At 50.0% G+C, this 27577-nt stretch overlaps 1 protein-coding gene across 7 annotated transcripts in view; it reads left to right on the forward strand.

Moving 5' to 3' along the window:
- Positions 1-27577, forward strand: part of KIRREL3 (kirre like nephrin family adhesion molecule 3) — a 325022-nt gene that overhangs the window by 230344 nt on the left and 67101 nt on the right. For all 7 annotated transcript variants that reach the window (XM_054803325.1, XM_054803327.1, XM_054803322.1 and 4 more), the window contains 2 exons: positions 613-762; positions 2563-2712. In XM_054803325.1, the coding sequence (XP_054659300.1) occupies positions 613-762; positions 2563-2712 (300 nt within the window). The remainder of the gene's footprint in view (positions 1-612; positions 763-2562; positions 2713-27577) is intronic.

Consider the following 27577-nt stretch of genomic DNA (forward strand, 5'->3'; position numbering starts at 1 on the left):
GGCAAAAGGCAGTGCTGAACCAGGACTGTTGCTTCTTTTCATCCTCAGATGTGCGTAAAGCTCCCTACAGGTAGGTTACGCTCCAGGAAAAGAGAGGACAGCAGCAGTCAGCGCTTCTCCTGCGTGTTTCGTAGCAGGTTCTTAACCGCGCATCCTGATTTACAGAGAGGTGGGAGTGAGACTCAGAGGCAGAGGACCAACGTCCTCTTGTATTAGGTGTAATACAAAATATTACTGCTTCCCGAAAGCCTGCTGCTTCTCTTGTCTGTAGTCACGATGGCTAAAACACTAGCACCACAGTTTGGAATAAAATAGAGGAAATGCCTGGCACCTCTTTGCTCTATTATTTTATTTATTATTTATTTATTATTATTTATTTGTATTATTTATTTATTATTTTATTTATTATTATTCCTCAGGGAGGAAAAACACTGCAAATTTTTGTCTGAGTGTATAGAAGGGCAATAAGTAATCACATAATTAAAAGCTGCAGAATTCAGCCTCGGGTTTGTGCTGTGGTGTCTTGGGCTGTTGCATCCCAAGGCTCTGCGTGGCGTGGAAAACCGCCTGAGAACTGACGGCCTCCTCTTTCTCTCTCGTTCCCCGCTCCAGGTCAAGCGTCCTCCTTCACGCAGCAGCCCCAGGACCAGGTGGTGATCGCCGGGCAGCCCGTGACACTGCTCTGCGCCATCCCCGAGTACAATGGCATTGTGCTGTGGATCAAAGACGGGCTCGCCCTTGGAGTCGGACGGGATCTCTCAAGTAAGTCATGCTACTGCCCTGCCCAAAGGAGGGAAACAGGAGCTCTCCCTGCCCAACAGTGCCGGTGCAGCCACTGTATTTATTTTGAGAATAATGTTTTCATTTCAAAACCTTCCAGCCAGCTCAAACATAAGCATTGAAACTTGGAAAAACAACAACTTTTTTCACTCTGACTTGAAACAAAGCAGTTGGTTTCCCACAGGTGTGACCTGACCCTTTGGAAAAGCCTTGCTTTGGTTTGGGTTGACTTTTGGAAACAAATGTCATGTTTCCAAAAGGCAGGCTGAAATGTTTTGTAGATGTTGAAAGTGCCTGTTTTGACATTCTCAAAAAAAAAAACCAACCCCGAAAGTCTCTGTTTACTTTGGATAAATGTGTTTATTGCAATCCAGCGGAGCCCACAAGTACTTGTGGCTTCCTTAAGCTGTGCTTTTGGCAAATTATAGTTTGGTAACAAAATTCCCCAGACTTGTCGTTACTTAATCCCACGCATGCATTGTGATTGAGGGTTTATTGCAACTGGTGAAGCCTCTGGAACAATAGTGGAGAAGCTGTACAGTTTATTCTATATATCTTGCTGGAAAACGCTAGGGTTTTTTGGTGAAATGTTTCACAAGGGAGAGTTTTTGCTTGAAAGCTGGAAACCTTGGAGGGCACCAAGCCCTTCCAGGAGCTGCAGCCTTGTCCCCCCCCGCCGAGCACAGAGGAAGTTGGACGCTGTGACGTTGCCTCTGCTCAACTTCTGCGGAGCACAGGAGACCCGAGAGGGTTTTTTTCCAAGTCAAGCAGCGGCATTCAGAAATCAGAGGAGGATTTGTGTTTCTTGGTCTCCAGGGACCCCGCTCTTCTCTAAAGTGCAATGCCTGCTTTTTCTTTTCCTCTGGTTTTTTGTAATACATATGATTACTAATTTCTCAGACTTGTCTGAGTGAGCAGTCCCCTCTTCAACTGTTTTTCAAAGCTCCATGCCGCAACTTTTACATATATTAGAGAGCTGAGTTTTCCGTACAAGACCTTGCAACGCGAATGGGTAACAACAGCTCCACTGAAGTATGTAGCTTATGTGAATGACTTCCACAATTAACGGAGCTGGAGCTGCTTTAAGCAAGAGGAACTGCCAGTTCGCATGTTACCAGCTCAGCCAGTCATCTAATTAGCTAAATACAAACAAACCCATCATTTGTATTTCTTGCGGTTCAGGAGAGCAAATCCTGCTGTTGATAGCTTGCGAAACAACGAAAACACACGAGTGTGCCAGGCCGCCTGCATTACAGAGCGCATTAATCACCAGCACAGGGAAGGCTGGGGTGATGGCAGCCTTCCTCCCGGGGTGCTTCGGATGTCTCAAAATGCAGGGCAGGCTGATCAGGGCTGTCGTTACCCCCGCAGACCCCTGCCCAACCGTTACACAGACTGAATAGTGGAAGTGTTCCAGGGTTTCATCACAAGCATGTGAACAGCTGGCTGAAGGAGCTAAGGAAATCCCATGACAGGGCTCGGAGGAGCCGGAGGCGGTGGGTTTCCTGGTGGAAGGGCTCATCCCTTTTCCTAGGGATTTCAGTTAACGCTCCTTCATCAACACTTCTTTTCTGAACTCTTAGGATAAAACCTGCAGTCTCTTCCCCGAGTCTGGAAGGGCTCACTCTCGCTTTTTGAGCTGGCTGCCAAGGAGGAGAAGCAGCTGCCTGGTTCCTGGGCGTTTGCCGTGGGTGGCCAGGGCTCCGGGCCCACGCTCGGTACTCTTTCATCCTTGAGCTTGGCGGTCCAGCTGCCTCCTGACTCGCGCTTTGTGTTCTGCAGGTTACCCACGCTATCTGGTCGTAGGAGACCATCTGTCTGGAGAGCATCACTTGAAAATCCTCAGAGCTGATCTCCAAGATGACGCCGTCTATGAATGTCAGGCTATTCAAGCAGCCATCCGATCCAGACCTGCCCGGCTGACTGTTCTCGGTAAGTCCCGTATCCTCCATCATGTTGGAGGTCATTTGCTTTTTTATTTTTGTCTTTGCGGTCACACAGAGTGGCTTTTTGACAATTAATGGAAATTAATCCATCATGAGAGCGATGAGAGTGCATCTTGATCCTGAGAACGGTAGCAAAGGAAGCTCTTGAGGGAGTAAGGCAATTCTGGGATGAGTAACACAGGCACAAAATGTTTGGTACTTCAGCTCTACAAATATACATGCCAACTGAAGAGCGTATGTGCATAAATTCAAGGATATGGAGAGCGTCAGTGCCATCAGTGCAATACACGTTACCCTTGCTGCAAAGCTCTTCCGCAGCAGGACCAGGAGGACTCTACCGCTTGAGGAAAGGCTGGTTTTCAAACTATCTTCATACTCTCTATTTTCATACATATGTTTTATCATCGTGCATTTCTCAGTAATTAATCTTACTCATGAGCAACACAGGAGGATGTTGCATGGGATTGCGAATAGCAGAAAGCCCCCAGCGTCTTGTAAAGACCCTTTTTGGGTGGGAGATGGGAGTGTAGCGCTGGCAAAAAGTGGGTTTGGGTGCTTGATCGGGAGCGCTGGGAAAAGTCAGACTGCATCAGAGAGACCTCCCAGAATGGATTTGGCTTCAGAGAAGTTAATGAAAATGGTGTTTTTCTTGAAAAGCTTGGGCAAAATCCAGTCTGTATTGCTCCCAGATACATCCTGATTATTCAGCCACCAAAGTGAAACTATTTACGTATTTAAGTTTGCTTAAATGGAAGTTTGGATTTGTTTTTTCCTTGTTGGGTTTTTTCCTGGTTAATTCTTTAAAAAAGGATCCAAGCCAAGAGTTTTAGTGCTTTTAGTCAGATCAATGCTAATTAGTCTTAAGCAACCAAAACAAGTGAATTAAGGTACCAGTTCTGGTTGAAGGTGTGCCTTATCAGAGTCTGCGCACCACTGCGAAAACGAGTTCTAATTTCTGGTTTGTAATTTCCCCTGCATTTGTTTTTCTCTCTCCGCAACCCTACAAAGTACCCTACCCCCAAACTTACACAACTGCCGTCTCTTCCTTCCCTGACCCCGAAGATAATGAAGATTTTCTTTTGATCCATCCTTCTGCTCAATCAACCCTTTGCAGCAGCTCAGAGCTCCGACGTGTGCCCATACATGAAAGAAGCCCGCAAATGAATCGGAAAGCAGAACACGGCTGTCGGGGGGGCTTTCTCGCTTACCGACAACCTCTGCAAGCTGTGTCGCCTTCCCCTCCTTCGCCGGGGCTCCCTCCTTCTGTTGTGAAGGCAGAATACGTTGCTTGACTCAGACAAAAGAAATAATGTTATTTAATTAGAGCTAAAGATTTCAAAACTAATTTAGTCCCAGGGCGCACGGGCGTACGTCAGAGCTCAGCTTCTGCAAAGCGTTGATTGAGCAGAGATTTTTTTTTTATGGATCAAAAGGAAATCGTTATTATCTTTGGGGTTATGGAATGTGTTGAATAGATGGTAGTTAATGTTTGTGTGAATATACATGGTAGTTGCTAATTGGTACATTTACCTAAGATGTTCAGTGACTTATATTTGCAGAGTGTTTTCCTTTTAAGAAAATGAAAGTTAAAGCGCATTCAACTTAAACCAAATCGATAAGAAAATGGGGCTTTGCAACCTGTCGGTAGCACGTCTTTCACTTTAGATGTATTTATGCAGATGTTCCGGCAAAATTTAAGGCTGGTTGGGGAGGTACGAGTGATAATCCACACCTTCGGAAAGGGACTGGGAGGTCGTTAGCACTCAGCAGCTCGCACTTTGATGTCTTTACTGTAGGATGGTGCATCCTGCTGCGCCGGCAGCAAAGGGGCACGTTGCCGGGGGTGGTCTGTGTTTTAGCCAGCCCCGTGGAGGGGAATAGAAATGGCACGTTAAGAGTCGGTGCCTCCAACACCCCGTGTGTTAAGAGCTAGCTCTCTGACAGCCGGTTACAGCATGCGGCGCGGCAAGCTAAACTTACTGTACTTTAGGGAGCCAAAGCGTGTGTTTGTACAGGAAAATAGAGAGACGTTTTCGGTGGTTACAGATGTGTAATGCCACCAGCTGTGCAGACGTTTCTCCTCTTTGGATCCGGTGCGTGTTGACTCGGCAAGTCGTGAGGTAAGCAGCCATCTCCGGAGGGACATGCATCTCCCAAATTTCATCCTTCTGGGTTATGAAGGGATGTGACAGGCTACCTGAGCCACCTCATTTGGAGAACTCGCTTGTGGGGCGTTCCTTTTAGCTTTTTATTGCCATCAGGAGTGATTTGCAAATTTAGGAGAGATTACTTGTAAATGAATTGTAAAAGTCCTCTGCCTAAAACCTAGCCTGACTTAGGGAGGCTCTCAGGAGGCTTGGGCTGCCTTCTCTGGAGAGGGGAGCTGGGCTCCCTCAGTCATGACCAAGAGTGAGAATTCAAACACTCGGATACTGCTCACACCTCCGGCTTTCTGACAGGTAGGGCGATGGTGACCTCCCATCCTGCAGGCTTTCTGACTCGTCTTTGACATTCCACCAAAGCCTACATCATCCCAGTCTGCCCAGCTTTGCCTGAGGCTGCAGGCATCACCGAGGCAGGAGAGGATCCCCAAGCCATCCCCAAATCTGCGTGCAAACCTCGTGGCCCTCAAGGAAACACTTTGTCACAGCGAGAGCAGAGCTGAGAGGCTCTCGTGGCTGGGAGCCCGTCATGCTGCTGGGTTTGCCAACGACTCAAGCGGCTCATCAGCTGGCCAGGGATGATGGAGGCAGTTCTGGGAACCCACTCTATCCCACCCCAGCCTTGTCTCTGGAAAATACCTTGCCTGTTTTTTATGCATGGATTGGTGCTGCCTTGTCTGTTCTTGCCAGCTTTTCCACTTCCTTGGTATCAAGAAATCCCCTAATGCCTCCCAATTCAGTTTCCAACTGCTGTCATTCATGTCTGACAACAGCTTTACGGGGCTGATGTCTCCTACTTCCCTGCTCAGATGCAGAGCTACACCATACTTCAATTAAATATTTAAGGTTTTGTCACATTGTTTTCAAATCTACATGGTTAAATGTAGTGGAACAGATCATTCCATAGCCTTGGAAGTCCAAACATTCAAACAGATGAGCCTATTAGTGTCATCAGCATCGGGGAAAGTCTTTTATTTGTAGAGTCTCAGGGACAAATATTGCTGGGGAAGCCAGCTAACCCATCCCAAACCTGCAGGACCCCCCTTCTTCAGGTCTCCCTCACCTTCCTTCCTACCATTGCCCAAATTGTCCAGGGAAGGAGCCGCTGCTCTCTCTCCTAGAGATATCAGCCCCAGCGGGGAAGGCAGCGGCTGATAAAGCTGATGAGATGGGATTTGGGAGATCCAGAGTGTTTTCTGCAAGCAAAGGATGTCAGGGCAGCAGTTTGGCAGGGGAGCCCAAGCCAGGCAGGCTTTGGGAAGCCACTGGAGGGCTGTTTGCTACCTGGTACATTTTTTTAATGGCGGGGCTTCTTAATTTATGATCTATTTAACTAAGCCGGGGTATTAATTAAATAAAGTAAGAGGCTGATTAGGACTTGAAGAAATTTAAAAATAAAATCAGACAGCAATCGAGCGAAATTGCAAAGCAAACACTTTGGCTGTAACCACTGGAGAGTTCCCTCCGGTCTTCCATCAAAGCTTGGAGCAGGGAGGGCAAATACAAGAGATTATATAGCCAACAGATGTGTGTTGTTAAAATATGCATCTGCCAGCCGTGTAGTTTAAGGAGCCAGAGGGCTAGCTTGTGGATCCTTCTGCACTCGGGGGACCGTGAATGAATTTGAGGCTCCGCCAGCCGAGCTGGGATTTGCAGACACGTTAATTAGTGTTGAGTTCCCAGATCTCGAAGGCAGCCAAGCGAGGAGGAACTTTGAAGAGAGCATTGGCTTCCCCAGGAGGGAGGAGAGGGGAGGGGAAGAGGGGAGCCCCAGCTCGCTGTGCCGATCTGGCAGCATGAAGCCTCTGCCTGCGATGGCCAGGAGTAGGCAGGACCCCCGGCGCCAGGAGAGCGGGCAGGCAAAGCAGATGAATGGCGAGCTGGATGGTAGCGTGGTTGCTCTCTTTCACTGGTGTCTTGGCGGGAACATCCCAAGCCTGTCCTGGTCTGTGGTCCTCCCCGGCACAAGATGCAATGCCTCCAGCCTTGTACCACGGGATGTCCTTGGTGGCTCCGGGACACCGTGAGCTCTGCAGCTCGGAACTTGGTGACAACCAGGACAAGAGGACCGTGGGGGTGTGAGGAGGGAGACAGAGGAGCTACTTCCAGAGGCTTGGGGTGAATAATTGATAGGCAATTAACTTGTACATTCACCTTTTATAGTCTAATTCCCTGTCTCCTCCCCCTCCACAGCCTCTTCTAATATTAACTCTGCCTTCATGTGTGTCCCATTAGAAATAAAGCTTTCTTAAATCAACATGAATTATTTAACGCTACAGATTAAGTTAATTTGAAGTGAGAGCTCCTGTCTCTTAAGATGGCACGAGCCAGGGACAGGAGAAGAAGAGGGTCATCTAGGTGTCAAGTGCATTCACGTTCAATCACAACTCTTTTCCTCTTTTTATTTTATTTTTTATTTTATTCCAATCCTCTTTCTAGCTGAGTCTTTTCAGTCCTCCCCTGCAGAGCAGAGTAAGCTATTTCCATTACCAAAATTATTGCTGGCAGCTTGAGATATCTGCATTTCCCAGCTTTCCTGCTCTTTAGTGGAGTTTGATCGGAAAATAAAGAGGCTATGGCCTGGGAAAGGCCATTTTTCAATATTTGTTTGTAATGCTGAGCTGCAATGAGAAAATGTGGACTAGGTGATGTTTCAAATCCTGAAACAGTTCAGCTTGGAACTCTCTCAAGTGTTTTTCCATACGTTTTAACAGAATTCAATTCTCTGAATGCAAAATTCAGCCTAAGCCAGCATGTAGAGTCAGGATGTCAATTCAGAACAAAAAAAGAAGTGATGAAAATGTGATCATTTTCTTCCAGACAGTCTCTTCTCCTTCAAAAAGTTTGGGTCTTCACAAAGCTGTATTTTCTGCTGGGAATATTTTCAGTGGCAAAATAGCAACTGGGTCTACTGAGAACGAAACAGAAACATCAAACAATTGAGCACAAATCCCAAATAACCTAAATATTTGATGTCCTGTCTGAGCAGCTTAAGTTTACAGCGCTCTGAGCTGACTTCTTTTGATAGCAGAGGGTGGACGGGTTTCCTTGCTAGCATCCCTGCGTGGTTCCTGGGGCGGGAAGGTATCTCCATGGGCTTGACCGTAACCAGCCAGGCAAACCCAGCGTCTCAGAGGGGGTTGGTGCTGTACAAATCCAGGGTGAAAGGCTAAAAATTCAGCTCTAGAGATGGGTCTTCCCAAGCTGGGTTTCACCTAAGGGTGTTGGAAGTGCTCCTCTTCCCCAATTTCGGAGGAGTTTGCACCCTGCCTGTCTGGAGGAGGAGGAAGGCAAGGCAGCATCCACATGAGCTCTGCTCTCCTTACTTTGAAGGCGACAAGCAGAATTGATTCACTACATCCCCATTAAGCACATCAGCTAGGATGAAGAGCTGCATGGGACGTGTCCAGTGGCCTCGGGCTCTGCTGACCTCGTTGCTGTAGAATAATCTTTCTGATTACACAGATATGGGGAGGGGAAAGCTAAGGAAGGGTTTTGTTTCACAGCACAGATACACCCGCTGTTGTAGAGCTGCAGAGACAGGGAACAGCTCAGTGTGCCCAGTCGCCATGAAAATGTGAAAAGTCCTTTCCCTAAGGATACCGGAGGGAGTTTCCCAGTAGTCACTGGGAAACCTGGAGCTTTTGCAAAGACAGCCCAGTTTGCACACTGCTTGTGAGAGCACCCTGATGGGCTTCGAGCCTGTCCCAGTCCAATAGACAGAGTTAATACGCCACTGCGTGACCAGGAAATTTTAAAATAAATATATATATATTCATTAAATGCATTAAAAAATATATGGCTTCCCAACAGGCTGGGGCTGTATCTGAGCAGTGGTTGGTGTTTAATTGAGCAGAGGGAAGTTCATCTGGGCCAGGCCAGCACTAAGCAGATGCTGCCTCTGCTCCCTCAAACCCTGGTCCAGTGTTACCAGCTCACACCGTTTTCTGAGTAGTCTCACAAAATGTGTGTTTTCTTAAACCCCTGGGCACTGGGGTTAGGGGGTACCATGAAAGTCGTCTTGTTCTGTACCTCAATTAATGGCTAGCCTTCGGCGCCGCAGAGCCAGGCTTGAATACTGACGGAAGATTTGTGTGCCTGGAAGCCCGTCTGTTTTCTTTGAACTGTATCACTTGCTCTACCAGCAGATACCACCTCTCCCATCAAACTTCCCCCGGCTTATATCCTCCGAGCTGCAACGGCATTCCTGCCTGAATGTTGAAGACCGAAGGACCACAGAGTAAACGGGAAGAGACACGGTCAGAAATGATTAATGTTAGGCTTCTTGCGCCGATCTGTGATTTCTTGTCTTGATGCGGGGAGGGCCTGACCTGGGTTTTTATCGAACACGAAGCATTTGGCTTCTCTACGCAGTCTGCTGGTTTGTACCAAACTGATGGATGCAAAGCACACAGAGGTGATACAAAGCCTTCCTGATTCTCTGTCATCCCTCTCCCTTCGGATGCAGTGGTGGCTGCATCCCTTTACCCTCTTCCTAGCCCCTCTTGCTGGTTCTGCCCACCTCCCTGCCGCGAGCAATTGCTCCCGGCTATGATGGCTGGGACGTTGCCATGAAATGACCTGGGGGTGCTTGCCATGTGTCAAAATGCCTCTGTCCTGCCGTGCTCATCGCTTGTACTGCTGTGGCTGTGCCGCCTCCTGCTCTGGGCACAAACCTCTCTGCATCTCGCCCCCAAATCCTCCCCGGTTTGCGTAAGATATCCAGGAGCCAGTGCTCCCTCCGCATCACACGAGCCACCCCCTTTGCGTCGTATACTGCACCAAACGGCTCCTGCACCGCGCAGTGCCTGTGGACAGGGGAGATTATTCGGCTTGATGCCCTTTCGGATTGCTGACACCTTGCATTCTGCAGCACACAAACAAACCCCACGCACGTGCAAATCTCTCTTTGCTTTGCACGCCTACGCGCATTTCTCTCTTGCCAATCAAGACAAAACTCCCCCATCTGTATCCTACCCGTGCTCCTCTGTATCTGCATTATCCGCACACACAGCAGCTCCTTTTGTGCCTCTCGCATGCACACACGGATGTGATATAGATTGCAGCGCTATGCATTCAGTGGCTGCTCAGCCGGGGATCTGTCACCGCTGGGAGCTTGGTGGGTTGTTAGTGACCTGACAAAAGTATCGACTCCCTCTCCCCTTGTCAGCTGGCGGAGAAGAATGAGGCCCTTGAAGCGTGACATCACCTGAGCGACAGCCCCCGCTTTCTCATCGATCCCCCCCCAATGAAAAATGAACCCGAGGCGCGGCAGGGGCAGGAAAGATGAGAAAACGCTTTGGGAGAGGATGTGTAAAGCGGCTGTTGAGGTGTTCCTGCTGGAGGATGCCTGCGTGTCCCAGCTCTCTGCTTGTGGCCAGTGTGGGGGGATGGGTTTTCTTGGGTCTGAGAGCTTTGCCAGCCCTCTCCTGGGTTGCTGTTCACGTCTTGCGTTTCCCGTCCTCCTCTAAGCGTTGTCCAGCCTTGTTGTCCAGCCTTGTGATTCACCAAAGGGTTGGTGAATCCTGTGCAATAAATCTCTCTTCTTGTTACAAATGCATCGCGATGCTATCCTGACTTTTCCGAGCAGCGTTTGCATTTGAAGCGTGTGTCAGCATGTCTGGCGGATGTCAGCTTCCCATCCGATGCCAGGACAGGGATGGCTTTGGGGCTGTGGTGTTCCTTTTAGCTCAACTTGAGCTTCAAAACTGGATAGCCGTGTCTTAATGACTGACCTGTGGGTGTCCTTTGTAACTGATGGGCAAAAAACCTCCCCTGTCCCAGGATATTCATCTCCTGCTAAGGTCGAGTTGGAGAAACGGCCCTCTGGAAGGGTCTATTACTCTTTTTTGATGTTAAAAGATGCCTGGTGTGCTCAAATTAGGAGCTGACCGTGTAGACATCTCAAGTGCAAACCACCCTGCTTCTTCCCAAGAGCTGCCTTCGGCCGGTGCTTCCTTACCGAGGTGTGCAAAGAGTTTTGGGTGCAGGCTCCGTGCGATCTGTGCCAAGGCTGGTGTTAGAAGCTGCTGTGACATGAGTAGTTTCATAATTTAGTAGTAGGTGGCTTGGTTTTGCAGTACTGGGCGACGATGTGGGTGCTGAGCTGCAGCAGGGTATAGGAGGCAGTACCTAAAGGGTGATAAACCACAAACGAGGGACCACTTTAGGTGGCATAGAGAGGTGAGCAAGCACGGATGTGGCATTGGATGACCCATCCAGGACCCCTCTCTCCAGCCTTTTCCCTTGGGAATTAGGCTGAGGCTTTCCCCCCAGGAGGCAGGCATGAAGCCGCGCTATCAGATTCCTCTAACGTGCTCAACTCTGACCTCCGTGGAGAGAGACAAGGGATTCACAGCGAGTTATGGATTTAACACCTATGATGATTCTCCATTACAGCATGAAATGAGAAAGGAAAATGTAGCTAAATGGAAGATTTCCCCTGGGCAGCAGGAGGCTGCAACTTATGAGAGGCAGGGGAAAATAGGAAAAAAAAATCAGGAACTATGAAAAATCTTGTTCCTTTAACTAAATATTGCAAAACCTTTGAAAGCCATGACTTGCAGGTTAGTAGGGACATAGATTAAAGGCCAGGGCTCAGACCCATGATACTCTATCCCTTCTGCTTGTCATGAGAAAAGGAGATGAAATATTGTTGATTAGTGGCCCCTTGGGTGCTCAGGACAGCTGGTCCCAGGTCCTGCCGAGTGTAGCCTGGCCCTTCATCAGTCATCTCCCTTTGGGAAACACCAACGGAGCATCATTCCCCAGCAAGCGCCCTGATGCCTTTCAGCTCCTGACTCGCAAACACAGGGCTCCTGGGGTTCCCTCCATCGTAGCGTCCACCTCTTGCTGCTTCCATAGCATTCATCCTTCTCCTGGGGCATCAGTGCATCCGGCTCTCAGGCAGCGGCAGTGACCCGAGAAATGATGGATATTTCCGAGGCTCCTGTTGAGCTGGGTGTGGGAAGCAGAAACTGGAGTGGAAGCATCACTGGGTGATAATGCAGCTGGAGATGAATTTCCCCAGGGAGGAGCTGTCAGTATCTGGCAGCCGGGTGGCTTTGCTGGAGATGCAGGAAGGAAGACGGGCTTTTAGCACCAAGATATGGGCTTAGCACTGGTGGGAAAACCAGGGAAGGGGCACCCAGTGTGCTGCCTGCTCGGCTTGTCCTCCTGGCTGTATGGGCGGAAAGGGAATCTGGTGATTTATGGCCTGGATGGCAAGACACGAGTCCCAGGTTCATTTCTGTGCTGCCAAAGCCTCCATGCATGACCTTGAGCGAGTTCTTCAGGCTCAGTTCCCTTTCTTAAAGCGAGGAAAAAAGGACGGGGGTGAAGCAGAAACAGGAAACTTTGGGTTATAAAGATGATCTGCCTTGTACTCTGTGTTCTCTGCGGTTACGGCTGCGCCGTGGTGACATCTAGGAGGTTTTCTGGGCTTGGGCAGCAGCCGAGCAGAAATGCTGCAGAGTCATAGTTTTGGACACAAGTGTCTGTATTCTCCTTTGAGTCGTAAATCATGTACGAATTGAACTCTCCTTCCTGTGACCCAGCAGCACACGAGGGATCCTTTTACGTCCGTAACTCATGGCAATGCTGGTGGGACAGTGTGCGATGGGTTCGGATAATCCGGGGAGCGTCTGCACACCCGAGGTGGCTGTTTCTTATTCAGGTTGTTGCTAGGGAAGTCTGCAGAGATTTCTCATAGTGGGTGAGAAGTGACTTTCAAATCAGAGGCAGCATGAAAAATTGCAAGGGGAAAATAAAGTCTTTCGTGATATCACATTTAATTGCTAACAAAGACAAAAATCACACCTCTCGCATTTGGTTCACCAGCGAAAGCCCAGATACCAGCTGCCCCGTATGTATTTGATTCCAACTGGTAGGTTTAAAAGATGCAGAAGGTATTTAATGATAATGATAATGATTTACATTTATATAGTGCCTTGTATCCACTGGGATCACAAAGTGCTTTATATATCTATGGATAAAAATATACTGGATAACAAGCACTCCATCCATCACCAAATCACAGCCACTTCTCCAGCGAGGCAGCAAGCTGTTCAGGAAAGACTTGCTGCATTTCCAGAGCCGCTCTCCCTCCTCGCTGCTGTGGCACTTGGGGTGCCGTACGGTAATTTTGTAATAAAACCAGGTGATAAAAACACTTTAAAAACAACAATGTCATAAAAAGGAGAACCCTCGCTATCATAAAACTGCACACAGCAGAACAGGAGGGGAAACTTGAAAGGGAGAAGGTTATAAATAGGGACCGTCGCCATCATGGCAATCAGCGCTGGAGGAGAGATGTCCTACAGCTACTCTGTGTGAGACGGTGAGGAGCTTGGCCAACAGCCACATCTCCAAAGGGCAGGTACCATCAGAGCTGGGGAGAGAGGGACCTCCCAAGCTTAGTTTGGGGGCAGCGATGCAGGGAAAAATCCCACCACCTGAGGCTTGAAATGATGCTTCTACCTCCCCGCCCTGCTGTGGTCTCTCCTGGGTTGGGTGCAATCCAGCCACCTTCCTCCTCCAGCTCCCTGAGCAAGAGAGCTCTGTCAGCAGCACCGCGCTTTGCTGGCTGAACACCCGTGTCTCTCCTAGGAGGCACCGAGCCTCACTAGCCCAACATCCACCCCCCTGAAAGAGTCGAGACCCTTCGGTGGCAGCATCTTGCTCAGCTGGGTCCAGGAGGCAGGCGACGGGAGGAAGGAAGGGAGAGAGAAATTGAGGCTCTTAGAGATATTCATTCAAAATTCATAGGCGCAAAATTGCAGTCTGCATGGATTTGTTTCCTTTTGGAAATTACAGGAAACTACAGGCACCAACAACTGTTATTCAAATAGCCACTTTAGATGATTAGGATGGCAGGAGGCTGTACTTACACATGCAGACCCAATATAATCAGACACGAGGCAGGGTGGGAAGGCAAGGCTGGGCAAAGGGAAGCTGAAGGAGCTTATAAGCGTAAGCAGGCAGCGGGGCAGCTCTGCGGGAAGAGGCACAGGACTGAATCCAGCCCCGACATCGTGGCCTGAAGCAGGAGCATCCTGTTAGCTTCCCCTGGGTTGGAGAGCCGGCAGGTTTGGGGTGATAAGGGAGAGCACGGAGCAGGGCGGCGATGCCTGGAGGAGGTCTCTCGCCCCTCATGAGCTGGCAGGCTGTGGGCAGGTAGTGCACAGGTACAAGCACCCTTCCCTCCTGCCTGCAAGCACGGGCTCTCCTCTCCCTTGTACGTGCATCACGGCCCAGAAATGCACGCTCCTTATCCCCTACCCTCTTGCTTTCTTGCACGAGCATGCATGATCACTCCTCAGCCCGTTACAAATCAAGAAAGAGGGAAAGTTTTTACCCAACCTGCATTTATTAAAAAAAAAAAAAAAAAAGAAGAAAAAAAGCCACACACGCGCACACAAAACCCTGAGCAAATATTGTTCTGAGGATTGGCCTGAGGGTCAGCAACGAAATGCAGGCAAAACATCTGAGCCACTGAAGGGTGGAAATTGTATAATAAAAATAGACTCTGCAGTACAAGTGGAGAGGAGGAGAGACTCCCAGCTTTTTATCTGGTGAGCGGTCTCTTTTACTTTTAAAATGTTTCTCTGGGGTACCAGTGGTGTCGTGCGGTGCAGAGCGACCACAAGCATCTCATCCTTTCCTTTGCTGCTCATGGCAGCGTCTCCCGCTGAACCAAACCCTCTCTCCATGCCGCCGAGCCTCCTTCCTGCGGATGGACAGCTTCCAGCAACCTGCCGCGTCTTCGCGAGTCGCTCAAGGTGTTTGTAAATGTTTGCACGCAGGCGAGCATCCCATCTGCGGGTGTGTTGGGCACGCGTTGGCAGCCGCGAACACGTGGCTTGGCAAGGTTTTTAGCTGGAAGCGCCTGCAGCGAGCGGCAGACGTGCGGCATCCAGCACTTCGCTGCGGGGTTGGACCCGAATACGAACCCTCCGGGGCCCTTAGCTTGCCAGACCCACGTCCTCAGCGATGCACGAGCCCTTCTCCGTACCTAGCTCCTTTCCCTGGCTGCATGGTCACGGAGGACTTTATGTACTATTAAGCTCTTCTCCTGGCTCGTCCTGGCAAGTGAGCCTTGTCCTGAGTCCCCTGGGTGATGGGCAAAGCTGGATATGCACGTCTTGGAAGGGAAGGAGACCTAAAAGGGCAGAGCAGGAGGTCTTGAAGGGGCTTAACTTTTGAGTGCAGCCAGCTCAGAAGCTTTGACACCTTGAATGGGTAAGGAGGCCTTCCCAAAACCTCCAGGCTCTCCTTAGACTCAGGCAGCAATCAGCTAGACCCTGGCTTCCCCCTCCATGGTGCTTTTTGGGGTGACCTTGGGCGTGTGTTGGCCGGATATGGATGCTGACGAGCTGCTTTGCACGCTCTGGCTTCCCTTTCTTGTCTTTACAAGTGCTTTTCTCTTATCCAGTAGTACTTTGCAAACCGTCACAAGCTTTTAGTGGCAAGACTTTCACTAAGAGGCTGTTGATAAATCTGGAGTAGACGGCAGGAAGGCTTTAGTGCCATATTCTCTTCCTTTCTATTGGAAAAAGCGGCTTATCTGCTTCGGAGAATACAGGTTCTTCCTCCTTATCCGCACTGAAATCTTATCTAAACTGGTTCAGGTGGCGGAGCTGAGAGAAGGAAATAATTAAGCAAGAGACAGGTGAAATGCTGACATTATTATACTTAAATGGCCCAAACCTTTTACCTCATGTATTTTATTTTTTTTAATTTTACTTTTTTTTACTGCTGGTGACACATAACAAGGAAGAAATGGGTTTTCCCAAGTTATCTTACCCATCCACACACACACAACTTGGCCCCCCTCCTCCTCTCCCATATATAAATCTAGTTTAACTGGTTCTGTTGGCAAGACAGAGAAATAATTAAGGCGAAGGTGGCTGAAATGTTGATGTTATTACTGTAATGCAGCAGCCTGTTTAGTTTCTTTGCCGATGAAATGCAACCAGGGGAAAATCAGTTTTAAAGATTACCTCCCAGAGATGCAAATTGAGGAGCGGAAACCATGTAGTCAGGAAGAAATGGTCTCAAACTAGGAAACATTTCAAAGTCTGTGACAGTCTCTTAGGGGCTTTTAAGACCACAATTTACCTTTTGACTGCATTCTATTTTCTCTGAAATCCTTTATTTCCCTCTTATTTATTGACTGGAGAGACAGCACAAAAACGAGAAAGTGATTCTCCAGCCGCTGGTCTTAAAAATCCATAGAAGAAAATTATTCTCGCGAGGGCGGGTTTTTTTGTTGTTGTTGGGTTCTTTTTTTTTCCTTCCCTCCCCCCTTCTTTTTTTAGCACTCTCTGTGAACCAGGGCTTAATTGAATCACTTTTTGCCACAGAGGGGCCTCGAACTGGAAGCTACCAAGGTCAGTGCCGTCTCAGGGCAAGAAGCCCTGATTAGAGAGGTGGGAACCGTAGCAAGAACGCGGCGGGATGCGGAGTGCATCGAAGGCGATGTGTCTCTCTCCATCCGCACACAACGAACGTCTCGGGAGCTGGCGGCTGGATGGCAGTGATGTCCTCTGGATGGGCTCGCTCTCGTTTGGGGGATGGCACTCCAGATTAAGAAAATGTGCATCTGTGATGCTTGGATTGGCATCACGCTCTTGGATTGGCATCACACCCTCGGATTAGCATCATGCTCTTGGATTAGCATCTCTCTCTCGCAGCAGCAGTAGGAGATTGATGAGCCTCCGTGCCTTGTTTTGCGATTCGTGCTGTTAACGTGCACTCCCCTTCCTCCCGTACACATCTCGGGGTAGTGATTGAGTCGCTCACTTGCTGCCGGAGCAAGCAAGCCCTCTGTTTGCAGCAGAGACATAGGGGCTGCTTCCAGCCACACGCTTCGCCGTGGGACGGGGCGCCGGGCTGGCCGGTGCGTGGTCCCTCCCAGCAGGTCAGCTCTCCCAGTTCAGGAAGGGATGCTCACCAACCAACAGTCCCGCTCCCACCCCTTCCCAAGTCTCTCCAAAGCCTCAGGCTTCCTCCTAGGAGCACGTGCCTCTCCATCCTTGTCTCCGTTCCAACTGGCTTTAGCTACAAGCCCAGAGCCTGGTCCCAGCATCGCATCCCCTTGGCCTTGCCCCTGCCCCGGTGACATCCTGCTCCCTCTTGCTCCTCACGCAGCCATTTCACCCCACCATGCACGCACATGTGTCGTGCACACGTTTCTGTCTGCGGGTGTTCCCTGCCGGGAGCGATACTGAGATGCGCAGAGACAAAAAAAAAAATTATAGAGAAGTCCCGCAGTGCTGGCCTAGTTAGACCGTACCCAGCTGTGAGCTAACTCTGCTGCCCAAGCGAGCCCCCCCCGGAGACAGCTCTGCTTGGGAGGAAATAACTAGATTAAAAAATAGTGCATCAGCTTAGGCTAATATTTCCCACAATCGGTGCAGCCCAGTAATTGCAGCCTAGATCTTAGAGATTAAATCCTTTTAGGCCATCCAGTCTGTCTTTCAGCTAGCTGTGTTTAATTACTCCTAGCTCCTCCTTTGTAGAAAGGACCGCGTTAGGACATCTCCCACTCCTTCATCACTAAGGTCGCCTGCTTGTCGATACTTTTCTGCTTAGTTTCTGAGGTTGCACCAAAAAAGATCTGGGCAGATCTGCAGAAAAGTCATGCCTGACGATGCTGCAGAGCTCAAGCTGTGCGTCTCCTTCTTCCTTTCTCCGAATCACGTTGGATGGTACCAGGGCTTCAGTCCTCAACAGGCAGCACACGGATGTCCAAGGTGCGGTGGGGAGGACAGGGAGCACCCGCTGCTCTGGGTGACACCTCTGGGAGAGCTGCAAGAGGGGTTACAAGGTTCAGGAACCCCTCTGTTAGATCCGGAGCAAGGATTTCTGTGCGCAGGCTCCTCAGATCAGGCTGCTCCATTTTCTGGCTCTGTGGCTTTCTGTCTCTGCTCCCCAGGCAGAACTCAGAGGTACTTTGCTTCCTAGTGCTGTTCAAAGGTACCTCTGACTGGTGCAATGGCAGCAAGAGGGATGGAGGAGTAGAATTGCAGATGTTTGAAAAGTTTCCCTTTAGGATTGAAGGATTTTGCTACAATTGAACTGAAAAAAAGACTGGTTTGGGAAAGATCTCCATGAAACCATTTCTTTCAAGCCCACCTGCCTTGAAAACTGCCACCCTGGGTGTGCACGTCCCAATTTGCCTCCCTGGACTTGGACATCTCCCGTGCTGCAGCGTGGCGTCTCCCGTGATGTGGCTGTGGTGTGTTTTGGTGGCTGGGAGCCCCGGGCTGGCTCCCTCCCAGAGGCAGGAGCTGTGCTGTGTCACAGGAGAGCTTTGGGAGGGTTGTGTCTATTAACACGACTGAATAATGAAATCGGAGCCATTACCACCCATCTCCCAGCTTTCTGTGTAGCCTGTCTCCTATTCTCCCTATCTCCTCTGCGCCTTCTCTGATTTCTTCTGCCTTTGCAAATTCTGGGAGGAAGAGCATCCCTGGGGATGTGGGTTGAGGCAGCAGGACCCCTCACCCTGCGAGTTCCCCAGGCTTCATGCCTCCATTGCTGCAGCGAGAGCACCCTCTCCTGTCTCAGCTTGCCTCACTGCATTTTTTCTCTGCTCCCTCCTTCCCTCACACAGAAACCAGCGCTGAGGCTCTCCATCACGTACTGGGGTGAGGACGCGGGTCCAGGGACCCGGCAGCCCTGGAGCCACACTCGGCACCCGCGTCTCGTCCCGGCACGGTGACGTCGTGCGACCCGGTGTACTCCTGAGAGCAGCACTGAAGTTTGATAGGAGAACTGGGGGAATATTTAAGTAAAAAACAATTTCTAGGAGAGGTCTGTTATAATTACTAATTAGATCTGGTTATAATTATCTCTCTTTTCAGTCCCATACCTGCCGCAGAATAGCTCCAGTTCCTCCTAACAATTAACAGAGAAAGTCTTTTATGATACACTGGGTGATTACATTGCAATTGCAGCCTCTGTGGCGAATTCTGACTTATTAAAGAAGGGCCGATATTTACAGAAGAACATTGTGATCAAATTAGGCTAAAATTAACTGGAGTAAATTAAGAATACCAGTTTTTTTCATCTGCTTCCCTTTCTTTTCTGCCACAAAGTCGCCTCTGGGTTTGTTCATAAAGCTCTGTGTTGATTGCGGTACTTGACTGGGCAAGAAGATACAGAAAGCGGCACCAAACCATTTCTCTGGTTTGCCTCTGTGTGCAATCTGCAGTCGCATCTCCCTCTCGCTCATCCGCCTCCTCTACAGGGCAGGACCCAAACCTCGGGCGTTTGCAGCCCCCCCCTTCCAGCTGGAATAAGCTTGCTAAAGGCTCTGCCTGCAAATCTCTGCTGCGCGGAGAGCCGGCTCCAAGCACTCATCGCATGCTTCCTGTTCAGGGCATGAGTTTTCTCAAAGCAATAGCAAGAGGGGTAGATTTCCCCCCGGCGATGCTAAACTCGCTCGCACTTAAGACGTGCCTTAATAAGTCCGAAGTGAAGGCTGGTGCTCAGCGTTAGGATGAATCACACAAGGAGGAGGGTTTTTTAACAGCAATGGGCCAAACAAAATGATCATCAAATGGTTTGGGGCCGGGGGGGGTTTCAGCACAAACGGAATTACTGGCGAGTGGAGTGTGATTTCTGGGAGGGTTGACTCTTCTCTGCACGTACCCAGAAAGTAGGTGATGCAGACAGACTTCTGGCAGTGACAGTGTGGGTTATGTGGACTGTTGCTTTGCTTCTCCCAAGTAGGAGGCTGAATCATCCTAAATAATAGAGTAGCAGAGGATGGTGGAGGTAATGAATAATATAGTTTCTGGCCCAAGCCTCTGGATAAATTATCCTTCCAGTTAAAATTCATGAATTTGACAGGCTTTGCAAATTGCATCTTATTATGGAGTCACCAACTTCTCCACCTTTACTTGATTGACTCATCCCTAATCTGCCAGATCAAAGTCGTGCTGAATGTGGGGTCCCTTATTGCCTCTTTAGCAACTCCTGGTCCTTCTCCTAATCCGGGAACTCCACCCTAGTTCTGGCTTAATGCTACCTAGGTAGTGCCTGCAGGCTTAACCTGCGTCCTGGCAGCTCCACTTACTTTGAACTTTAATTCCCAGTTGGCCCCTAAAATGTGTAAGAACAGGCCAAGCGCAGTGACTGGTGGTACTTCTGCAGGGACTAAGGATGCTGTTAATCTAGACCGTGCCGTCAGCATTTAAGGGAGGTGGATGCAGGGCATACTTCAGGTGGGCTTTGGGAAGAGGCTTCCTAAAGATGTAGAGGGTGGATGAAAGCTTTTGCAGCAGACAGGCCAAGACATTCTCTTTTTCCTCCTTTGTTTCAGTAGAAGAAGCTCGCGAAAGTCCTTGATGAGGTTTTAGGTTTTATCCTCTTCTTTCACCCCTTTCCTCCAGAGAGGAAGGAAGAAGAGCAGTAAGTAAATCAAAATGAGGGGGAAAACATTCCTTTTGTCAGTTTTTTTGTCATTGGAAAACTGAAAAACTCTATATTGTCTGCCCAAAATGAGATGTTGGAGTTTATCGTCCTTTCTATGAAAGTGTGATGATTTCCGATAAGCTCTTTTGCCCGATTTTTTCAGTGACCACGGAGCTCACTGGTGCCGGCAGCACAGATCTTTGCCCCATGGTGGCACGTGCGATCCCTCGGTAGGTGCCGGGGTGGAGTACAGATACGAGATCGAGAGGCAAAAGGGCAGAACCACCCTCAAAGGGTGTTCGTTTGTGCTGCTCCCATTCCAGCACCCCAAGCGTTCCACTTCCCATGGCTCCAGCTCTTCAGTCATGTTAGAGGATTTTCCTCCTGCAGGTCCTACCCTGGGGAATCAGAGAAGGAAAGGGAGTGTTCACTCTTCACATCACACCCGAATATTCACGAGAGCTTCAAATTGGCAGCTACGTCATCCAGGCTGGGCTGGGATGACTTTCTGGAGTCCTGCCTCATTCCTCCAGCAGCCTTGGTGCAGCAAAGGGGAAAACTAACAATGCTTTTTGTTTTCAGGACAATTCTTTCATGGGAATTACTTTTGGAATCTGGCAAGTGTTGGGGGGGTTCATTTGTGAAAAGCACGCAGGGGGTTGTTGGGAGGAGGAGGCCATCTCAAGCCAGGTTTCTAAACTCATTTGTACCATCCCAGGGCACCCTGAGGGGTCTAAAAGAGGAGAAATCAAACCCTCTTCAGGCACGGCAGAGCAGAACCCCTGCACAAGGTTTTGTCCCTGCCCTGTTTCTCAGCCTGCCTTTGCGTTAGTGCAGCGCAACAGAGAGTTAATCAAATTGGTAAAAAGAATAAACCCGGAGCAGAAGCAGCAGCATCCTTTTCTCCATTGTAACGAGTCATATGTTTTCTTAACGTACTCCTGCTCCTTTCGCCACTCTCCTGACCTGTCTGCGTTGCTGCATACCCCATTCCTGCTTAGGATCTCCAGCCGGTCTTTGTAGTGCATTGTCAGCCCTAATTGCTTTCTGCTTGGGCCCGTAACACATACAGTTCAATGAGGCTGCGAGAGCGGAGCAGAGGAGGACAGAGGAATCGGTGTATTAATCCCTGGCTTTGCTACGATGCTTGCGGGACTGGGCATCCCTACAGAGTTCAGTGACACCCGGCCAGTCTCTTTCTCTTCGAGGATGCGACACCACAATTCAGTTGGAGGCGAAATCACCGGAGAAATAATTGCAAGCCAATTACTGGCTTGGGTGAGGTGGGGGTGGCAAATCGCAATGTCACGCTGTGGTCCTAATCGGCTCGTGCGAGTTCCCTGGAGAGGGGCTGGCAGGACCCGGCGCAGTCCGGAAACCGCAGGGCGATGCTGGGGGGGGGGCTGCGGACAACTGGCCGGTGGGTGACATGGCAGATGGGAGGACCCGCAGGGGCAACTTCTGTGTCTGGAGGAAAGCTAGAGGCTTAGAAGGATGCTCTTGTGTTTTCCGCGCTGTAAGCTGGCACAGTGCTTGTTTTAGCCGTGGACGGCTGGAGTGTAGCGACCGATATCGGGCGTACGAGAGCAGCTGGCACTGGCCGATGTCTCTTCGGCAGAGGGACACGATGGGGACAGGCTGAGCAGGGACCGTGCAAGCAGCCCCACGTCAGTGATTGCAGTGGGGACATGCCCCAGCCTAGAGCTGGGCATCCCAAAATGCAAAGCTCCTCGGTGGTTTGGTTTTTTCTTTCTTCACAAACAATCTCCAAAACAAGCGCTGACGCAAGCGTGGCTGTTTGCAGATGTGTATAACCCTTTTTATTTGAGGCTAGGGTTTGTTTGTGAACCTGCTGCTTCGAGGCAGCAGGATGAATGCCGTTGCAGGGAGGCTTAGAAACGGCTGTGATGCACAAGAGGCACTCCAGAATCAGATGTCAGGTCCCCAAAGCCTTGAGACTGCATGAAGAAGTGAGGGAATTTCTAGTGAAAATAAAAACGCTTTGCCTCTGTTATTGATGGAGCATCCCAGGGTCATGTTCTGAAGCTCTGCAGTACTGAGGACTAGAAATGTGTTGGTTTTTCTGTGATGAAAGGCTCCGCTCCTCCTCTCTTCGAACGGATTTAGGATCTAGGCTGTAAGGAAAGCGAGAAATGATGTGACAAGCACGGTACAGCTGCTATGGATTTGGTGACAATGAGTTAGCTAGCAGATGTTTGCTGCTCATCCCTTCCGCCCTGCAGAAGCCCAGCAAGATGTTTCCTCTCTCAAAAGCATTCCAAGACTCCTGGGAGCTCTCCTGGACCCCATTTCTGGGAAGGGGGTGACTTCCCAAGTGGGCAGCTGTACCCTTGCGCTCACTGACCCCTCTCTGGGGTGGGAAACGGAGCTCAAGGCGGTGGGACCTGCTTGCTTGAGGTCATTTTGCCCAAACCGCAACGCCCGGTGCCTGCCAGGTACCACCAGCCTGGGACCAGCACAGAGCTCCTGCCCACAGGCAATTCGAGAGCCTGTGGTGAGTCAAACCACCTTCCCCTCGGCGACCCCTTCCTCTCCATCTGTCCTTCCGCGGTCCCCCTCCTCTGGTGTCAACATGAGCTTAATGAAAAAGCAGATGTTCCTTTGATTTCAATTTACTCAAGATTTTAACCTAATGTAAATGGTATTTTGCATCCAGCTGCGATGAGGCAGTCTGGGCTGAGTCCCGGCATCCCTGCTTTCAGATTTCCTACCTGTCTTGCCGACTTGACGGCAGCAACTCGCTTCCGAAAAGCTTCTCCAGGACATTGTCTCTGCCAGGTCTCGGGAGCAGCTCTGCCCTGATTCAGGCCATGCAAAAGGACTCGCAGCAGCTCCTGGTGAGGCGGCGGTGAGATCTGTGAGGGAGCATCGTTCTGGCCTGGGTGGAAATTTTTGTGTGTATTTTGGAGGTTTCTCACGAAATGGAGTAATAATTGAGAAGGAGAGCAGTCAATAGTGAGTAATTCATCTGCCAGATTTAGCTTCGCTTTCCCCTCTAGGATTGCAGCAAGCCAACTGCGATTTCCTGACCTTATCTCCTCTCTGAGTGGATAAACAACAAACAAACTCTTCTGTCACTGCCTGGAGTGGCTTGAAGATATTCACAAGCAGAGACGGTGTGTTTGTCACCAGACGGGAAAGGTGGGGATTTCTCCTCTCCCTTGTGTTTCACCACCTGAATTCCTCCATGTGCCGACACAGCTCCCACAGACTCACGTGCCCGGGTGTTGCTGCTGGGTCTGTGACCACTGTCATCCTCCTAAATCACACGATGCTGTAGTCCCAGCCCATGTTGCAAGCTCGGTAGGCTCTCTGTGTGCAGAGAGCACCCGCAGCTTGCTCCCACCACCAGTTCCCAGGCGAACCCTCCATTGCCACCATCGTTTGCCCAACAGCCCTCCATCTCCTGAAGGACTTTGTGCCATTGCCAGCCCTCGGGACCGAAGATCTTCAGGTATGAGCCTAGGGAAAGCACAGACACGTCTCCTGGTCCTCATCGCTTTCCGTTTCCCTAGGCATGGCAGGAAGGGCAGCCGACCTTTTTTTGCCTGCGTGACATGCTCATGTGCTCTGAAGACCCAAAACTGTCGTTTGGCTCTGCCTGGGCTACTTTTTCAGACCGTTATGATGGTCTGCAGACCAAAAAAGAAACAGCACTCCAGCCTGTACATCGTGCTAGTCCATACATCTCCTTTTTGTGGAGACCCCTACATCGCTCCCACCAGAGTCTTGCAAACCAGTAACGGGATGAGGACAGGCAGGAGGGGAAGGACAATCCTCACTCACTCAAACACACCCTCAAATTACCCCCCAGAGCAAAGCGTGGGAGGAAGAAGCGTGGACGGCGTGGAGCCCATCGGTAATCTCAGCCTCTCCGACACTCAGCCTCATTACAAACGATGATCCCCTGACACGGAGCAGCAATTTACAGGCACCATTAGCCTACGCCGGAGACAGAGAGACGGCAAGAATGTCCTATTTTCCGCACCTCCTGTATGCCACACAATTCACGAAGGCTAAAAATAATTAGCCAGAGTGTCTCAAGGATGATTGGCAAGTACCCAGGGGCTGGGAGTTCCCCCGATGTGCCGTCCTCGCCTCCAACGCTTGGAAAGCAAAGGAGAAAACTTTGCTGAAAGGCCGGCTCTGAGCTGCCGGCTCCATGGGAGCAGGCTGGGCAGAAGGGAGCTCTGCCCATCACCCCTGCCGAGGAGCTCGCTGGGCATTCGCGTGGGGCTGACTGCGTCTGCGGGGCTGTTGTGGGATGCTGCCCCTCAATCTGCTGCTGCCCCGGCAGGTGGATCACGCGGGGACCAGCCGGGCTCTGGGTCTCTCCTCTTGCAGCAGGTAGGAGTCGGCTTTCGCCGTCTCTTCCCTCTCTCATCCACCTCTGAGCAGCCTCTCTCTGCTTTTGAACGTCATGAATTTTTCAGCTAATTATTAGGCTTGCTAAATTGCACCGTCAGGCTGTCATTACTAATGGGTGGGGTTCAGGGACGGGGCTGGGAAGCGCCTGCTGGGCGGCAGTGCGATGGTACGGGGACGAGTGGGGAGTGAAGGAAGGAGCTTTGCATCACTCCCCTGCCTCCCAAGCCCATGCACCCAGCCAGGACCTCATCCTTCCCAGCCGGTTTCCCCACCAGCCACCACTCGGGTCCCCCTTTTCCCAGCTTTCTGCCTCTTCTTGCTGGTTCTCCCCCATTTAACCCTCTGCCTCCAGGCCAACATGCCCTGCCTGTCTCTCTGCTCATTAAGGCATAGCTAGTCTCAAAATGAGAGCTCCTAAAGTGATGGAGCCGGTGGCTTCCCAGCACAGCCCTCTTTGGGTCCACACTGGGAGATATTTGTTGTGTGAGTCAAAACTGGCAAAGTATTTTTTGGCCAGGCAAGGGCGGCAGAAGGATTTGAGTTCCTGAAAGCGGCCAGAGATTTCACGTGAGCCTTTCCGAAATGAAAGGTTAGGCATGGGAAAACCCAAACATTCCCTTTTGTGCTAACTCAGCACTTCTTGTTTAACAAAACTGGCCTAAATTCCCAAGAAGCATTCCCTTCCCGTTCAGCACAGCCTGAGCTTCTCTCCTGCCTTCCCTGGGACAAAATGACTTTGTGCTTTCTCATCTCTCTTCCCTTTCCTTTCTCCCCGTCATCTGATGGCAGCCAGGACCCGAATGATTAAAACCTCAGAAGGCAGGAGGGGGACTTTGATGGATGCTTTTGGTAATGCTGGTAGCATCTCTATCTGTACATCCCGCCGGGGAAATCCATCTTCCGCCACACAAGAGCTATTGCAGTGTAACACGGGGGCTCCCGGCAGCCCTCAGCACGTGTCCGGCCGTAAGAGGGCTGGTGCCAATGGGACATGCCGAGCATTTTAAGTGGCCTCCCCGCTGCGGTGGGAGGCAGATTTGACGCTCTTCATGGCAATCACGTACTGGGACAGCTCGTGTCCCGTCCCACGGGAGCAGTGTGTACTGGGGATGTCCAACTGCATCCCAACCCCTCTGGCTCTGCTACCAGAAAAAATAGCTGTGGCCAAAGATGGCCCAGCAGCACCTACATCTTTGGCTCTGTTAGGAAGAGATCAAAAAAAAAAGCGAGGCTGTAGCATCCCGTGAGCATTGCCTTGGGGCTCCGGGCCAGGGGTCCGGTGCTTGTCTTTATTTTTCTGTTAGCATTTATGGTTTTATTATATGGTTTTATTATATGGTTTTTAGTATTTGGTTTCATGATATACTTTTATTAATACCTTTGGGATCCATTTGTGGTTCAAACTGAATGGGAGCTCCTCATGCACTCGGTGGTTTTGGACAGTGGGAATAATGTGAAAGGTCTGGTAGAGCCCCAAAACCAGGTCCCTACCCAAGAAAAAAGGCTGATTATTAACATCATTAACAAAAATAGCATCGCTTCCCAGCTTCTTCTGTGTCCTCTGAGACTTCTTTGCTGTGGCTGACCGGGGTCAGTTTTGCTGGGACCTGTGATAAAACTGAGCCCAGGCTTAGTGAGAAGATCCCTTGTATGATGGGAGTTGAGATGTAGTAGCACTGTCCTGGCCACATTGCTTGGGGCAGGCGGTATCAGGGGATAAGGAGGAGAGCAGACTTAGGGGAGTTGCTGCTTTCAGCCCCTGATGTTTCTGAGATGTTAGATGGAGGAAGACTATCTAGAACTGCAAGAAAATGTAAAAAAAAAAAAAAAAGAAAAGAAACTAGAAAATCAGAAGGAAATGCAACTATTTCTGCTGCAGTAACTCCTGGGAGTTGTCGCTCAGACACCTTGCGCTTGCTGCTCTTCTCTTTCCTCGCCTCGTTTCCCAGGTCAGGCCAAATCTGCTCGGATGCACCGTCACCCTCTCCCTCCAAGAGGAACGAGAGTCTCTGACTGAAATGTTTCCCCTGTTACCATGTTTTTGCCTTTTTTGCTATTGATTTCTTAATTAAAAAAAGAATAAAATTCCACTGAAGCAGACATTTCTCTGAAACACTCCATTAGTCAAAAAAAAAAAAAGGGGGAAAAAAGAAATCAATATCCTATTTAGAAAAAAACCCATTTGGGAGCAGATTTTGGAGCAGCCCTAGGTAGTACCTCCCCAAGAGTAACGGCGAAGAAAGGAAACACCATGTCCTGCAGCAAGCGGCGGAGGGCTCCGGCACCTCATGAATTATACACATCCTCACCCCAGCGAGCCTACGAGCACCTCCCGCATCTCGCTCTTTCACTATTAACGGTTGCTGAGATGTAAACCACTCGTAAAGCAAAGCATCTTTCAAAATCAATTTATCAGGGGATGGGAGGAAACCTTAACATACCATTTTCTTCTGTGAGCGTCAGGGTCCGGCTGGCAGGATGGGCTGGGAGGAGACGGCGTGCTGCCAGGAAGATGCAATTACCTCAACTTGTTTTGTTAGCTCTTTATTCCCACGCTGCCTTTCTTTCATCTGGTCTTCTCCCCCTAAACCCAACCATTTCTATTAAGGTTGTTGGTGTTTTTAGAGGGCTGAAGCCCAGGGAACCTACCCATTGCCTTACAGGGTGCCGTATGCATGCACCCCCATCCCTAAGGATGGAGCGACGGTTGGATCTTTGGGCTCATCTCAGAGAAACCCTCATGAACAACACCGAGACATAGCAAAACCAAAGCCAGGATCCTTCTGTCATGGCTTTAAGCAGACACCAGGAAGGATTCCTGCCATCGCAACCTGATTTTTCTACTACTGCTGTGCAATTTGCAGGCTATCGGGGCAA

This window comes from Grus americana, chromosome 24 (genome assembly GCF_028858705.1).
Source record: "Grus americana isolate bGruAme1 chromosome 24, bGruAme1.mat, whole genome shotgun sequence".
Lineage (NCBI taxonomy): Eukaryota > Metazoa > Chordata > Aves > Gruiformes > Gruidae > Grus > Grus americana.